General features: G+C 42.5%; 1 protein-coding gene across 1 annotated transcript; it reads left to right on the forward strand.

Moving 5' to 3' along the window:
• The first annotated feature begins 6,240 nt into the window (after positions 1 to 6,240).
• Positions 6,241 to 14,015, forward strand: LOC106094699 (histone H2A, sperm-like). The gene is made up of 4 exons (XM_013261933.2): positions 6,241 to 6,298; positions 11,196 to 11,305; positions 11,407 to 11,423; positions 13,727 to 14,015. The coding sequence occupies exons 1-4, from the start codon at positions 6,241 to 6,243 to the stop codon at positions 14,013 to 14,015; spliced, it is 474 nt and encodes a 157-aa protein (XP_013117387.2).
• Positions 14,016 to 16,435: the final 2,420 nt, after the last annotated feature.

Below are 16,435 nucleotides of genomic sequence, written 5' to 3' on the forward strand. Positions count from 1 at the left end.
TATAAAAATTTTATTACGCTTTATGAAAATTTTCTTTTCATAGGGAACATATGGTATTTTCAAAGAAATTGCATTTAGTTCATATACTTAAAGTCGGTATGGAAAGTTCCTAAAAAAATTCTTTATAAGCAGTTTAAAAAACATAAAATCTCGTTAAAAAATACGCGCGGAAGGAAAAATTTTATAGCAAATTTTTACTGAAGTTTAATACCATATACTTTGAGGACATGTCAGTATGAAGTTCACCACGTATTAGTAAAAGTTTGATATATAATTTTTTAGTAAGTGGGGAATGAAAGATTTTTAATAGCATCATGTAATACTCCTTTTGACTATTTTGTCAACATGTTTGTTATGATTTTTATACCCACCACCATAGTATCATTTAGTCATTCCGTTTGCAACGCATCGAAATATCAATTTCCGACCTTACAAATTATATGTATTTCGGATCGTCGTAAAATTTTAAAACGATTTAACGATGTTCATATGTCTGTCCGTCTGTCCGTCCGTCCGTCCGTCAGTTGTAATCAATCTACAACTTCAAAAATTGAGATATTGAGCTGAAATGCCACAGATACGTCTTTTTGATGCAAGCTGGTTAAGTTCTTGAACGGGTCAAATCGGACCATATTTGGATATAGCTGCCTTATAGACCGATCGGCCGATAAAGGGTCTGAAGCCCATAAAAGCTTTATTTTTTATTCGATTCCAATTAAAATTTAAAACAATGAGTAGTTTTAGGCCTCCCGACATCTGACACAAATATGGTTCAGCTAGGACTATATTTAGATATAGCTACCGTATAGACGAATCTGCCGATAAAGGGCCTGAAGTCCATAAAAGCTTTATTTATTATCCGAATTCGCCGAAATTTTAATCTGGGACCCAGATTTAGATATAGCAGCCATATAGGCCGATAAGACAATGAAAATTTGAAATAGTGAATTTATTAAAGCCTCCCGATATGCGACCCAAATATGGGTCAGATCACACAATTTAGATTTAGCTGTCATATAGACCGATCTTCTAATTTAGGGTCTTAATCCCATAAAAAGCTGATTTATTTTCTGAAATTGTTACTTGTATATGAGTTCTCGGGACCTGAATAAAATATGATCAAGACCTGCTCCTATTAGGATATAACTACGTTTATAGTAGTGAAATTATAATAAAATAGATAATTATTATATCCTTGTTCAATTTGGTGTATATCGGTCCAGATTAAGTTATAGGTGCCATATAGAACGATCTCTCGATTTCGTTGACATTTGACGCAGTGACTTATGCTAGACTTTTCGACATCAGTGTCCGATAAGGTTCAGATCGGTTTATATTTGGTTAAAGCTGCCATAAAGACCAAAATTTTGTTCTACAAAATTGAACAGTGACATTATGTATTAGACCACTCAATGTCCGTGCCGAAAGGGGTTAACATATATACTGGAGGTGGTGGGTATCCAAAAATCGGCCGGGCCGAACTTAATGCCTTATTACTTGTTATACCCTACACCACCACTGTGGTACAGGGTATTATGGATTTGTGCATTTGTTTGCAACGCTGAGAAGGAGAAGAGCTAGATCCATCGATAAGTATACGGATCGGCTTAGAATCACTTCCTGATTCGATTTAGCTATGTCTGTCTGTCTGTCTGTCCATGTATTCTTGTAATCAAGGTACAGGTTGCATTTGTTGTCCAATTTTCACAAAATTTTGCATAAGTCTCTTTTTTGGTCCAAAGACGAAAGCTATTGATTTTGAAAAAAATCGGTTTAGATTTCAATATAGCTTCCATATATATCTCTCATCCGATGTGTCTTTAGAGCTGTAGAAGCTACAATTTTGGTCCGATCCTTACAAAATTTGGCACAAAGTGTTTTTTAGATGTCCCAATATGTGTGCAAAATTTCCTTGAAATCGATTCAGATTTAGATAAAGCTCCCATATATATCTTCCATCCGATATGCTCTTTTAAAGCTGTAGGAGCTACAATTTTGATCCGATCTTTACCAAATTTAGCATGATTTGTTTCGTGTGACGTCTTAATACGTATGGAAAATTTCATCAGAATCGGATCAGATTTATATATAGCTCCCATATATATATATTTCATGCGATATGAACTTTTAAAGCTGTAGAAGGCACAATTTTAATCCGATCTTTACTAAATTTGGCATTAAGTGCTTTTTGTGACGGCCCAATATGTGTGCAAAATTTCATCAAAATCGGATCAGATTTATATTTTTTTTATAAATTTGCATTAACGAATTTTTTTGAAGATGTATATATCCGTGTATATTTCCGTTAGAAAAGTGTAGGTTTTTTGTATGTTTTTGTTGTTGGACTTGCGTGTGTGTATTGTCGCATGTCGACCGTTGGCTGTTTGCTTTGTTATTTGGCAGTTTCTAATATTACTTGATCGAATACGGTTCGTTAGAGAGCAAGTGAAGGGAGTGGGCGACGAATGCGCATGCAACATTGTGCAACAGCGAAACGGTCGGTAGGATAGCGAAAATCCTATGGGGGATCCAGATCGTGAGAAGACGTGGCTATTACTGAAAGGAAGCAAGAAGGAGGTCAGTATAGCTATTGGTATCATAACGGGACACAAAGGACTACGAGCTCACTTATGTATAATTGGTGCGGCAAGTGATAGGCATATGTAGGGCATGCAGGGAAGATGATGAGATGTTGGAGCATTTCCTTTGTCATTGCCCGGCTTTCGCGTCCAACAGATACCGGAACTTAGGTGGAGACACAAAATCAGACATGAACCAACTTAGGGGAGTGGTATTGAAAACAATTAAGGATATTGTTACTAGCACGGATTTCCTTAATTAAAATTTTCTTTTTAGAGGTTACTGGGGACACAATACCAGACATGAACCAACTTAGAGGTGTGTTATGCAAAACAATTAAAGATTTGTAAGTAGCACGGAATTCAAAGCTTAGATTTTCATTTTCGAGGGTACTTTTTAGTATTTGCTGCGCACAACAAGCCGATTACTGGCTAAGGTGTATGTTCACAGTGGCATAGTGCGCTCCCTCTTTATAACCTAACTTAACCTATTCTTTACCGTATTTATTCAGACGCTAAGGATACCGTTCACCTAATACCAGTCTGAAGATTGGGTCAGTTTGTCAATGGCTTAAAAACTCCTTCGACATCAATCCAAAGCGGCCCAGCCGAACCTAATGGATACCCACCACCTCGGATATTTATATATTAACCACCTTTCTTCATAACACGATGAAAAATTGTTCATTTTGAACCCATAGCCATTATGTCTAAATATAGTCCGATCTCCACCAGATTCAGGAAGGCTATGTAAGGGTCTAACGCAAATTATTGTAGCAAGTTTATCGGTTAAAAAAGCACCTTTTATGGGTTTAAGGATAGACTGATCTGAGCTATATTGAACACGAATTTCAATGAGCCTAACACAGCTCACTGTGTCAAATTTCAACGAAATCGAGTTATAAACGAGTTATTATTGTTCCAAGAAATTAAATCTGAAGATCGGTATATATGACAGCTATATCGAAAGGTCTAACAGAATTAATTCTGCTAAATTTAATCTGCTAAATAAATCGGTTAATAAATACACCTTTGTGGGACTAAAACTTTAAATCGGGAGATCGGTATATATGACAGGTATATCGAAATGTGGCCCGATCTGGGCCATACTGAACAGGGATGTCGAGAAATCAAACACAACATGTTATACCAAGTGTCTGTGAAATCGGATAAATGCGCCTATTAAGGGCCCAGGACTATAAATCGAGAGATCGGTCTATATGGCAGCTATATCTAAATCTGAATCGATCTGCGCCATATTGAACAAGGATGTTGAGAAGTCTAAGACAACTCACTATACCAAATTTCAGCGAAATCGGATAACAAGTGTATGTTTAATGGGCCCATATCAAGATATAGTCAGATATGGCCCATCTTCGAACTTATTGACGAAAAAAGAATCTGTGCAAAGTTTCGCCTACATACCTCTATTTTTAAAAACTGTAGCGTGATTTCAAGATACAGATGGACGGACAGATGGGCATGGCTAGCTCGTCTTAGATTTTTACGACGGTCAACAATATATGCCCCCATCTTTCGATGGTGGGTATACTAGACAAAGCCAAATAAACGTCCACTTGATCAGTGGTGGGAAGCCAAAATATAACAATGTCATGGTTGTTGCAATCGCAATATTCAACAACCACCTGCATAGGATGGAGAGTCTACTAATTTCGTCATTCCGTTTATAATACATCGAAATATTGATCTAAGACCCAACAAAATGTGTATATATATTCTTGATCGTCTTCTTCATTCTAAGTCGATATAGCACTGTCTTACCGTCTGTCGAAAGCACGCTAACTTTCGAAGGACTAAAGCTTCTAGTGTGAGTTGGTTGGGATTGTAAATGGACTATATCGGTCCATGTTTTAATATAGCTGCCGTATAAACTGATCATGGATCTTGCCTTCTTAAGCCTCTGGAGGACGCATTTCTAATCCGATATGGCTGAAATTTTGCACCGGATATTTTATTTTTACAACAATGCTAAATATGGTTCATTTCTAATCCAATTTGGCTAAAATATAGCATGAAGTGTTTTGGTTTTACCATCAACAACTGTGCCAAGTAAGCTTAAATCGGTTCATAACCTTATATACGTCCCATATAAACCGATTTCGGATCTTGACTTCTTGAGCCGTTATAGGGCGCAATTATTATCCGATTTGACTGAAATTTAGCATGAAGTGGTTTTGTTTTGACTTCCTACATCTATGCCAAATATGGTCTAAATCGGTTTGTAGCCTGATATAGCTCCCATATAAACCGATCTCCCGAGTTTATTTCTTGGTCCACTAGAGGCGCACTTCTTATCCGATTTGGCTAAAATTTTGTATGAAGTATTTTGTTATGATTTCCAAGAACTGTGCTATGTATGGTTGAAATCGGTCCATAACCTGATATAGCTGTCATATAAACAGATCTGGGGTCTTGACTTCTTGAGCCTCTAGAGGACGGAATTTCTATCCGATTTGCCTGAAATTTAGCATGACATGTTTCGTTATGACTTACAACAACTGTACCAAGTGTGGTTCAAATCGGTCCATAACCTGATACTGCTGCCATATTAACCGGTCTTGAATCATAACTTCTTGAGCCACTAGAGGGCGCAATTCTTATCCGATTTGGCTGAAATTTAGCATGACGTGTTTTGTAATGACTTCAAACAACTGCGTCAAATCAGTTCATAACCTGATATAGCTGCCATATAAACCGATTTGGGAATTTGACTTCTGGAGCCTGTAGAGGGCGTAATTATTATCCGATTTGGCTGAAATTTTTGTAAAACGTCTTCTTCCATGACCTTCAACATACAAATATGGTCTGAATCGTTCTATGGCTCCCATATATACAGCTCCTGATACAGCTCCCATATAAACCGATCTCTCTATTTGACTTCTTAAGCAGAAATGACTACACAATGACTTCTACTATTGTCTCCAACGTTCAATTCAATTATGGTCCGAATCGGACCATACGATATAGCTCCAATATTATAGCAATTCTCTTCTTTTATCCTTTGTTTGCCTAAATAGAGATCTCGGGTAAAGAACTTGACAAATGCTATATATGGTGGAGGGTATATAAGATTCGGACCGGCCGAACTTAGCGCGCTTTTACTTGTTGTTCATAATATTCTCAAGACGCTTATAATATGTATATAATAGTATGGAAATGTGCAAGAAAACTTCAAATTCTTTTGCTGTTCTGGTCGAGTGTAAGAAACCATATCGTTCTGCAATATATTTGGATCTAGAAAATGACACGACCATCCACTGGACATGAGTTTGCGTTGACACTATTTGGAGTAGTCTTTGTCTTTCTAAGTTAACTGCATTTTTTTCCTTTTCTCATGTTTCCAGGTTCTTTTCCTTTTTTGATAAATGGTTCTTTTGTTAGTGTATGTGTGTGCGTGTGTGTGTGTGTGAAAGTCCCATCTTAAATTTTTGAAATTTGCAGCACATGTTTCTTCTCCAAGTTTTGGAATTAACACAGTTGTGTCTTCATCCATCACAAAAGCAGTAGAATTGGCGCACTCACTCACTTACTCACACCTTGATAAGGATTCCTTTGGGAACGAATGAATTCTGTGCATGGCATGCATGCATTCTAAAGGAAAGATCATGTCTTCCAGCTGGGTTAACATAACACAACACATATGAATCTCCATATAAACCAGCAGCAGCAGCAGCAGAAAAAACAGACCAAAAGCGAAAGTACAAATATAGGCGGCTTATGATGTGGGTTATAATGGTGAAGAAGAGAAACCAAAATGGATTTGCTTTCTATGCAGGCGGTATGCTTTTTTCATGAATGAATGCTTAGAGATATGAAAAATGGTTTTGGCTGGCAAAGGGGTGGCCCATTCTGAAGTTATAAGAGAACGAATATAACGAAGATGTCACCTCTTCTGCCCGAATGTAGACACCAAGATGACACCCATTTGATAAACTGAATGGATTTTAGCAATTCCAGAATGAAATCTTCTTTTACATTGTTTAAATAATCGATAAAAACTAGGTGGGCATTTTTCATTCAATTCAAAAATTTAGTATGTGCTAATAGGGGTTAATGAACAGGTAATAGGCAGCATGATACGATTGAAATTACAAATTATTCCTATACAAGTCACTGCTAATCATCAAAAGCGATAAAAATATGAGTATATTAAATAATTACTTTTGTTGTTGTTGTTGTAGCAGTTTATTGTGTACTATCTTTCGTCTGCTTGATTCTGTTGAGGGTCAAGACCCAGGAACTCCGCGACTAAGATGGGATGCGTCCACAGGGATCTGGGTCTGAGTCGAGTGGGTCTGGCCGGGCAGTTAAACAGGTGACGTGTATCGTGCGGTCCCTGGTTACAATCGGGACATACATCTTGCACGTCGGCATCAATCCTAGCTCTGTGGGAATTGAGGCGGCTGCATCTGCCGGAACGTAATTGAGCCAGAACCACTCTGGTTTGCCGGGGGAGGTCGATTTCTTCGGGTGCAATGGGTGGCGGTCGTTCTCCAAGGACTACATTCACCCGGTAGCCAATCAACGCGTCTGCTACCGTGTCTGCATGAATGTTGTTCAGACCCGCTTGATATGCCGCTTGATCTAGAGGTTCTCTCTTGTAGCGCTGGACCTCACGCTCTAGATCGTGTAGATCAACCTTAAGGCTTCTGGGCGGTGGGTATCTATCCACAAGATGATGATTTGGATGATTTCTGCGATAACAGCCCAAAAGGTATTGCTTAGGCAGCATGTAGTTATGTCTTCGCACTGGAAGGATCTTTGTCTCCTGATGGAGGTGGTCCACATGAGAACTAAGGAGACAGCCCGTCGCAGTTCGGAGGGCGGCATTCTGACAGATCTGAATATTATTCCACTGCGTGTCACAAAGTTGACGTGACCACACTGGCGCTGCATAACTTACCACAGACCGGCCAATTGCTTTGTACGTGGTCAACAAGGTTTCTTTGTCTGCACCCCAAGTGCTGCCAGCGAGTGACTTGAGGACCTTGTTTCTACTTTTGACTTTATTGCAGATTGCTGTGGCATGTGGGGAGAAAGTGTAGGAGCTGTCAAATGTGACGCCAAGTATTTTGGGACACTTGATGGTCGGGATCATTTCTCCATCGACCGTCACAGTCAGCTCAGAATTCACCTCACGCGTATTTGTAGTGAACAGTGTGGCTGAAGATTTGGTGGCGGATATCTTCAGATTTCTTGCAGCGAAATATGAGGCAAGCTCGTTGAGGTAGACGTTCAACCTATCGCAGATGTCATCAATGGGTGGGGGGCCTGATGCCATGATCGTACAGTCGTCCGCATATGATACGATCTCTATGCCGTCTGGAGGAGGTGGGATGGAGGATAGGTAGAGGTTAAACAGAGCCGGAGATATCACCCCACCTTGGGGAACTCCCTGTTTCACTCTACGGTGTTTTGACTTCTTATCCCTAAATTCCACAAATGACTGGCGGCCACACAGATAATTCGCGACCCAACGTTTCAGGCCTGGCTGGAGGGACGTGTTGGCGATGTCCTCAAATAATTTGGCATGGCTGACCGTGTCGAATGCCTTCGATAGGTCCAGTGCCACGAGGACCGTCCTATCACATGGCCTGGGTTGATTGAAGCCACGGCAAATGTGTGTGGTGATGCCATGCAAAGCTGTTGTTGTGCTATGCAGTCTCCGAAATCCGTGTTGATGCTCGGCGAATGGAAATTCTCCTACGAGGCTCGGGAGGAGTAATGCCTCAAGCGTCTTAGCCACTGGTGAGAGAAGGGAGATCGGTCTGTACGACTCCCCCAAACTCGGGTCTTTACCAGGCTTCAGTAGCGGGATCACTCTGCCCATTTTCCAGACATCGGGAACTATAAGAGTGTTCAATGACAGGTTAAGGACAGTGGTAAGGTACTCAACTCCAGGTAAATCCAGATTCTTCAGCATCAATGTAGATATTCCGTCGGGGCCCAACGCCTTGGAAGGTTTGGCGCCACGGATGACATTCGTAACTTCGCCCACGGTAAATTGTGAAGGCTGTTCATCGGCTCGGAGACCACGAATACGGCGAATGGCTCTCCTCCTTGCCCTGTCTCTCTCGGGATGCACAATAAATTGACGGTTGAACAACCTGGCGCATCTCTTCGGATCAGTCACGGTTAACTCGCCAAAAGTGACTGAGGTCCTGTCGTCCCGTCTACCGGGGTTCGAGAGAGACTTAACAGTGGCCCACAATTTGCCTGCACCGGTGCCTAAGTTATATTGCTCCAAGTGTTCCAGCCACAAATTCCGCTTATGTTCGTTGACTACCCTGTTTATTTCCAGATTCAGGTCGCTGATTCTGGGGTTAGCGGGGTCCATAGCACGAATCCCATCACGCTCGTCTGCGAGTACCACTGCTTGCGCCGGGAAATTGGGTCGCACTTGCGGTATTCGACCGGCTGGTATAAAGCGAGCGGCTGCTGCGTTGATGATGTCTCGGAATTTCCTCTCGGCCACAAGCACATCAGAGGGGGGTGGCAGTTCATTGAAGCGGCGATTGGTATACTCTCTGAAGCCAGTCCAATTGGCCTTCTTGTAATTGATGAACGTCCGGCGCTCAGAGGTTATGAAGTCGGGTGGTCGGTCGATGGTGAGGATTATGGGGAGGTGGTCTGACCCCAAAGAGATGACGGCTTGCCAGGATACGTCACTCAGGAGATCAGGGGATGCGATTGAGATGTCTGGCGAGCTGCTGCACCTCCTCGTATTCCTAGTGGGGGCATCCTCATTCACCGTGCAAAACGTGGAGCTATCTATCTGCTATGCCACGCTGGTCGTTACCTAGGGGAGAATGCCATGACGAGTGATGTGCATTAAAATCCCCCAGAACCAGACGACTATGGCCAGATAGCAACCCACTTAGGTCGGGGCTGTAGGCCTGGCCATTAATCGGGACACAGCTACCAACCGGCGGTATATACACGTTGTATATCTCTATCTCGGCAGTACCAGACCTGACTGCTACCCCCATACATTCCATGTATGGGTCACTAGCGTCAAGCGCAGGCGAGATAGGTCTATACTGCACGGAATGGTGTATAACGAAGGCCAATCCCCCACCTCCATTCCTTGAGCGATCCTTACGTAGCACATTGTAGCCGTGACAACTGTGCAAGCTGCAGGTGTTAGTCAGCTTTGTCTCCTGGTTCGCTGCGACCGATATGCTCTTCCGACTCATAAAATCTACAATCTCATCAATCTTGCCTCGCAGTCCATTGCAGTTTAACTGCAAGAACGATACATTTCCCGACACTGGCCTGGCAATATAAGGGCTAGGGTGCTGTCGTTGCATAAATTGCCGTACGGGAGAGGTCGGGGGGGTCACATAGTCCGACGACGAGGACGCCGAATGCGACGACGGCGACGCTTGTGACCCACTGCTGGCTATGTTCGCACAGCACCTAGCGACATAGCCAGTATGACTATACTCCCGTAGCGAAGTTAGGCCAGAGCAAGAACGGAAATGTACCCACTCCAAGCACCGGTTACACCTCACCGACACTGACCGATGATGAAGGCGGTTCTGGCAAACGGAACAGAACCAGGGTCCGGGGTTCTTTTCAATCCCGGCACGGACCAGAAGCATACGGAGAAGGCACTCCGGGATGTGCCTCTCCCATGACGAAAAAAGACGAACACGTACACTGAGGCGGCAGCCCTTGCCGATGAAGATTCCATCGGGTCAATCCGGTGCGTACAACCGGCTGCCATGGGATTGATAATTAATTACTTTTGCGTACTGATTAGCAGACATTAATTACGTGTGATTTTATTGGCCGTCTACAACTAACACATTTTAGTCCCTTATAGCACCATAGGAACGGAGAAGGAAGATGCTTCTAGTTTCTACCGTTGAACCAGCCAGATCGCTTTAAAACGCCTAAAAACTTGCGAATGTTACAAAATTCAGACAAGACCTCAAAAAATATAAAAACCTAAAGTGGAATTTCTTCTTTTTGGAAGTGCAGGACAGGTACACAGCAGATATTTAATTGTTTCTTCTTACTAGAAGTCCTCACAGCTTCTGCACAAATCGTTATTCGTATCATTAAGTATGCAAATGCAAATTTTGCCCATGAACATTCCACTAAGGAACAGGGGCAAACTTCTCACATATCAATGATTGCAGTCCGATTCAAGTTTTAAGCTCAATGATAAGGAGGCCTCCTTTTATAGCCGAGGCCGAACGGCGTGCCTTAGTGCTACACCTCTTTCGAGAGAAGTTTTACATGGCATAGTACCTTACAAATGTTGTCAGCATTAGGAGGGGAAAACCACTGTTGAAAAATTTTTTCTGATGGTCTCGCCAGGATTTGAACGCAGGCGTTCAGCGTCATAGGCGGACATGCTAACCTCTGCGCTACGGTGGCCTCCAATTAAGTATATCAGCATGTTTTCCAAAGAGGCATCGTGTGGCATGTCTCCTCGGCCCTCATCCAATCACATCGTTGGCAGAGCGTTGATCCTCAAATCCTATTAGTTTGAATCGGCCCCAAAACTATCCCGCTCGTCACAATCTGGAGGTGCTGATAATTCATCTCCCTTCTTTATAACCGCCATCCGGAATCTTTCCTTAGCGAAATTGGCAAAGTTCCGGCACAAGCAAAGGTCCTATACTACAGTTCTCTTGGGGATTGGATGTTCACCTAGTGATAGCAGTCTTTTGGATACCTTCTATACCGTTGAGGTGAGAGTTTTAGAGTCTGTCGTATCAAGAATCCCAAATAACTTGAGGGTAAGGCGTTTTTTATTCTTTCTCATTTTCGAGACGCTTATTTTTTTGGCCAGGTCACCGTATCGCAGAGGTAAGCATGTCTACCTATGACGCTAAACGCATGGGATCGAATCCTGGAGAGAACACCATAAATAAATTTTCAGCGCTGGTTAACCCCTCCGCATAAATCCAAATTCTTCAACATCAGCCTTGTCGTGCCCATGAACACAAGGGTGAGCAGACCAAGATATTTTCTACGAGCGGCTAGAGAGAGAATATGATATTAAATCGTTCTGGGAGATTTTAATGCGAAGATAACAGTCAGAAAGTTAAGCCTCCACGAGATAACGTCCGATAATGAGTTAAGGCTGAAATATTCACAAAGCCACAGGGCTGTCGCCGGATCGAAACACGAGGAACCAAATTGATCACTTTGTGATAGATGGAAGGCATTCATCCAGCGTGTTAGATGTACAATCGATCCGTTGAGCGAATATAGATTCGGCCCATTACCTTGTTGCAAGAAAGGTTCGCACCCGTTTAAGCCTGACGAGGAAAGTACGAAAGTACTGACACTGCACGGAAGCTGGACATTGAAAAGCTGCAAACACAACAGATGTCACGACATACTCCACTCGACTGACCCAACTGCTTAATGAAAGCACTTCTTGTTCCGATGATATAATGGCGCAGGGGCAAACCATTGCCCACTCCATGAAAATGCCGCGAAATCCGAACTTGGGTACCGGAAGCCTCCCCCAAGAAGCCTATGGTACGACCATGAGTGTCGAATGCTACTGATGCTAAGAGTGCGGCCTACAGAGCAACCCTACAATCAGTGGCAATGCGCCAGGTGAAGGAGAGGTATCGGGAGAAAAGGAGAGAGGAGAAACGTCTATTCCACAGAAAGAAAAAGGAAATGGAAAGACTGGAGTATGAGCGAATTGATACATACAGGAATGAGAATGAAGTCTGGGTACATCCTCCTGCAAAGACAAAGAAGGAAATCTGATAACTGACACAGATAGCGTGACGAGGATATAGAAAGAACATTTTATCTAACTGCTAGTATTACACGATGGCGGCAAAGAGGATACCGCAGAACCAATTTCTGATGATGGTGTAGAATGTTTACCTCCTAGTCAGAATGAGGTCCAAGTAGGTCACTGCTACTGAAGAACAACAAGGCAGCAGAAGCCGACGGGTTACCCGCTGAACTATTTAAGACGGGAGGCGACACGCTGATAAGGCGTATGCATCAGCTTGTGTGCGCAATCGGGCTAGAAGATCGCATACCCAATGATTGGAACCTGAGCAGACTATATACCGAATACAAGAAAGGAGACATGAAGGACTGTGCCAACTACAGAGTAATAAGTCTTCTCCCCATCGCATACAAGATACTCTCGAGCGTACTGTGTGAAAGATTAAAACCTAAAGTCAATGAGATCAATTCAGCTTCACACTTCGTCAAATCCTAGAAAAGACTCGAAAAAGAACAAATCCACACCTACCATCTCTTTTTTTGGCTACAAAGCCTCCTTTCGTCAGTCCGTCCGTGGATGAAGGAACGCAGAGGCTTAGATCTCCGAAGAAATCTACAGGTATCGATAAAATACCTGATATTGCGCTGAATAGGGTGGGGTTTTTGTCCGTTCTTTTTAGCCATTGCCTCAATTTGGGGTATTTCCGTCAGCTTGGAAGGTGGCGGCAGGTAATTTCTCGGGATATTCCTTCTATCGGCTATGTGGAAGTTACTTGAGTTTGTCATAGTAGATGGGTTAATGAGGTGAGTTGAGGATAGACACATCCTCTGGCATTTTCAATTTGGGTTTAGGCCAGGACATTTGACATCACATGCATTGTCCGTTTTTTACACAAATATTGTCCGTGGCTTCGATAAGAAGCGGTCGCCCTAGATTTTGCTAAGGCCTTCGATTCAGTCTGGCACGCCGGGCTTTTATACAAGCTTCAGTCGTTTGGTCTTGATGCCCAGTTCACGAATGACACGAATTTCCGAGGGTACATGTGGGAATGAGAGAATCGAGGTCAAGGACAGGATAAAATATCTTGGGATGATGTTTGATGAGAAACCCCCGGGATAGATTTGGTGATGGCGCGGACAACAGGTTGGTAGCTGGGTACCTTAGATGTGAGGATGAGCTGGAGGTATTGACTAGTAGAAAGCATCTGCCGCCTACCACTCTCATTAGATTGAGGGAGGAGGGGCATTTATTTGCTGGCGAAGTCCTGCTGGAGATACGACAGCTACGACCTGACATATACTGTGTACAATACGGCACAGTGATTGTATATATGTAAATATTGTAAATATCCGTTTTAAGATAGATTTAAGTTATTCTAATTTCTTTGTTTTTTTAATTCGTGGTAAAGGTGTCACGGTCACAGCCGTGCTGGTCTTCAATTCTCCGTCGGTCGAATCCATCGTTTGTGGCGCAAAGTCAACTATCCCGAACTTGTTGGTAAAGAAGTTCCAGTTTACTTGGCTGCTGTCATGGACTATTGGGCGGCTGAAGTTCCTGAATTGACTGGCAACGCTGCTCGTGACAAGAAGACAACAATTATACCCCGTCACTCGCAATTGGCTATCCGCAATGACTATGGCGAAACAATTAATGGTGGCCTTACAAAGAAACGTGCGTTCCTGTGTGTACGTGTATAGATAAAATGAGAGAAAGAGAAAAATATACAAAGAGAAGGTGGTTTGTTGTGAATGTAAACACAGAATTGACATCTTAATACCGTCTAACCGGCCAGTTATTTTCAGCTGTTGGCCTGAGACCACCTTTATTAATCCACCTTACGCAATGACGAAGAAATAAACAAATTGCTGTCCGTTGGCAAAATTTCCAAATTCCTACTGGAGGGGATTTTCCTAGAAGGCCTTTGATATCCTCGAACTTATTTTAATGAAAAACAGCAGTTTTATTTTTTCTGGGAACTGGGAATGGCGTCACTTCAACACCAAACGATGACGAACTATACTATAGCAGCCGTAACACGAGGCATGAATTTGGTTGTGGATTTGTGGTTAGTCCGAGACTGAAACACCTTATCTCCATCTTTACTCCGGTAGATGAGGATATTTTCTACGAGCGCCTAAAGAGAGAATATGACCGCTGCCCCGCCCATGATATTAAAATCGTTTTGGGAGATTTTAACGCGAAGATGGGGAAGGAAGACATCTTTGGTCCAACAGTCAGAAAGTTTAGCCTCCACGAGATAACGTCCAGTAATGGGTTGAGGCTGATATATTTCGCCGATTTCCACATAAAACAAGTAAAAAGGCGTTAAGTTTGGCCGGGCCGAACTTTGGATGCCCACCACCTCGGGTATATATGTAAACCATATTTCGTCAAAATCCGGTGAAGAATACATACCTTATGCCCCATAGCAGCTATATCGAAATATGTTCTGATTTGGACCAAATACTAATAAGTAAAAGTCATTGTTCATTGGTCATTAGCTATATCTAAAAATAAACCGACCTGAACTATATACGACACGGATGGCGAAAAGCCTAACATAAGTCACTGTATCAAATTTCAATGAAATCGGATTTTAAATGCTCCTTTTATAGGGAATGACTTTAAATCGAGATATCGGTCTATATGGCAGCTATATCCAAATCTTGACCGATCTGTGCCAAATTGCAGAAGTATGTCGAGGAGCTTAACTTAACTTACTGTCCCAAATTTCGGCAACATCAGACAAAAAATGCGCCTTTTATGGGCCCGAAACCTTAAATCGAGAGATCGGTCTATTTGACAGCTATATCCAAATCTAGACGGATCTGAGCCAATTTGAAGAAGGATGTCGAAGGATCTAACACAACTCACTGTCCAAAATTTCAGCAAAATCGGATAAAAAATGTGGCTTTTATGGTCCTAAGAGCCTAAATCGGCTGATCGGTCTATATCAAGATATAGTCCGATATAGCCCATCTTCGTACTTAACCTGCTCATGGACAAAAAAAAAAAGATCTGTGCAAAGTTTCTGCTCAATATCTCAATTTTTAGAGACTGTAGCGTGATTTCAACAGACAGACGGACGGACATGGCTAGATCGTTTTAGATTTTTACGCTGATCAAGAATATATATACTTTATAGGATCGGAAATGGATATTTCGATGTGTTGCAAACGGAATGACAAAATGAATATACCCCCATTCTTCGGTGGTGGGTATAAAAATATTCACAAAGCCACATGGCTGTCACCCAATCAAAACACAAGGAACCAAATTGATCACGTTGTGATAGATTTGAATATAAATTCGGACCATTACCTTGTTGCAGTAAAGGTTCGCACCCGTTTGAGCGTGACGAGGAAAGTACGATCTGACACTGCACGGAAGCTCGACATTGAAAAGCTGCAAACAAAATAGATGGCAACGGTATACTCCACTCCACTGACCCAACTGCTTGTTGAAAGCACTCCTTGTGTCGATGATATAATGGCGCAGTGGCAAACCATTGCCCACTTCATGGAAAATTCGTACTTGCTTACCGGAAGCCTCTCCCAAGACGGCCATAGAACGACCAAGAGTGTTGAGATGCTACTGAAGTCAAGAATGCGGCATATAGAGCAACCCTGCAATCAGTAACGGGAAGGAGAGGTATCAAGAGAAAAGGAGAGAGGAGAAACGTTTATTCCGCAGAAAGAAAAAGGAAATGGAAAGACGTGAGTGTGAGCGAATTGAGATTTACAGGAATCAGAATGAAATTTGGAAATTCCACCAAAGAATTAAACATCAAACCGATGGCTTTGGTACAGGCACATCCTACTACAGAGACAAAAAATTAAATCTGGTAAATGACACAGATAGCATGCTGAGGATATGGAAAGAACATTATCCCCAACTGCTAGTGTCCGACGTTGGCTGCGAAGAGAATCCGCAGAACCAAGCAATGATGATGGAATAGAATGTTTACCTCCTAGTCAGAATGAGATCCAAGTAGCAGTGACTGAAGAACAACAAGGTAGCAAAAGCCGACGGGTTACCCGCTGAACTATTTAAGACCGGAGGCGACTCGCTGATAAGGCGTATGCATCAGCTTTTGTGCACAATCTGGCTAGAAGAA

This window comes from Stomoxys calcitrans, chromosome 3 (assembly GCF_963082655.1).
Source record: "Stomoxys calcitrans chromosome 3, idStoCalc2.1, whole genome shotgun sequence".
In the NCBI taxonomy this organism is placed as follows: domain Eukaryota; kingdom Metazoa; phylum Arthropoda; class Insecta; order Diptera; family Muscidae; genus Stomoxys; species Stomoxys calcitrans.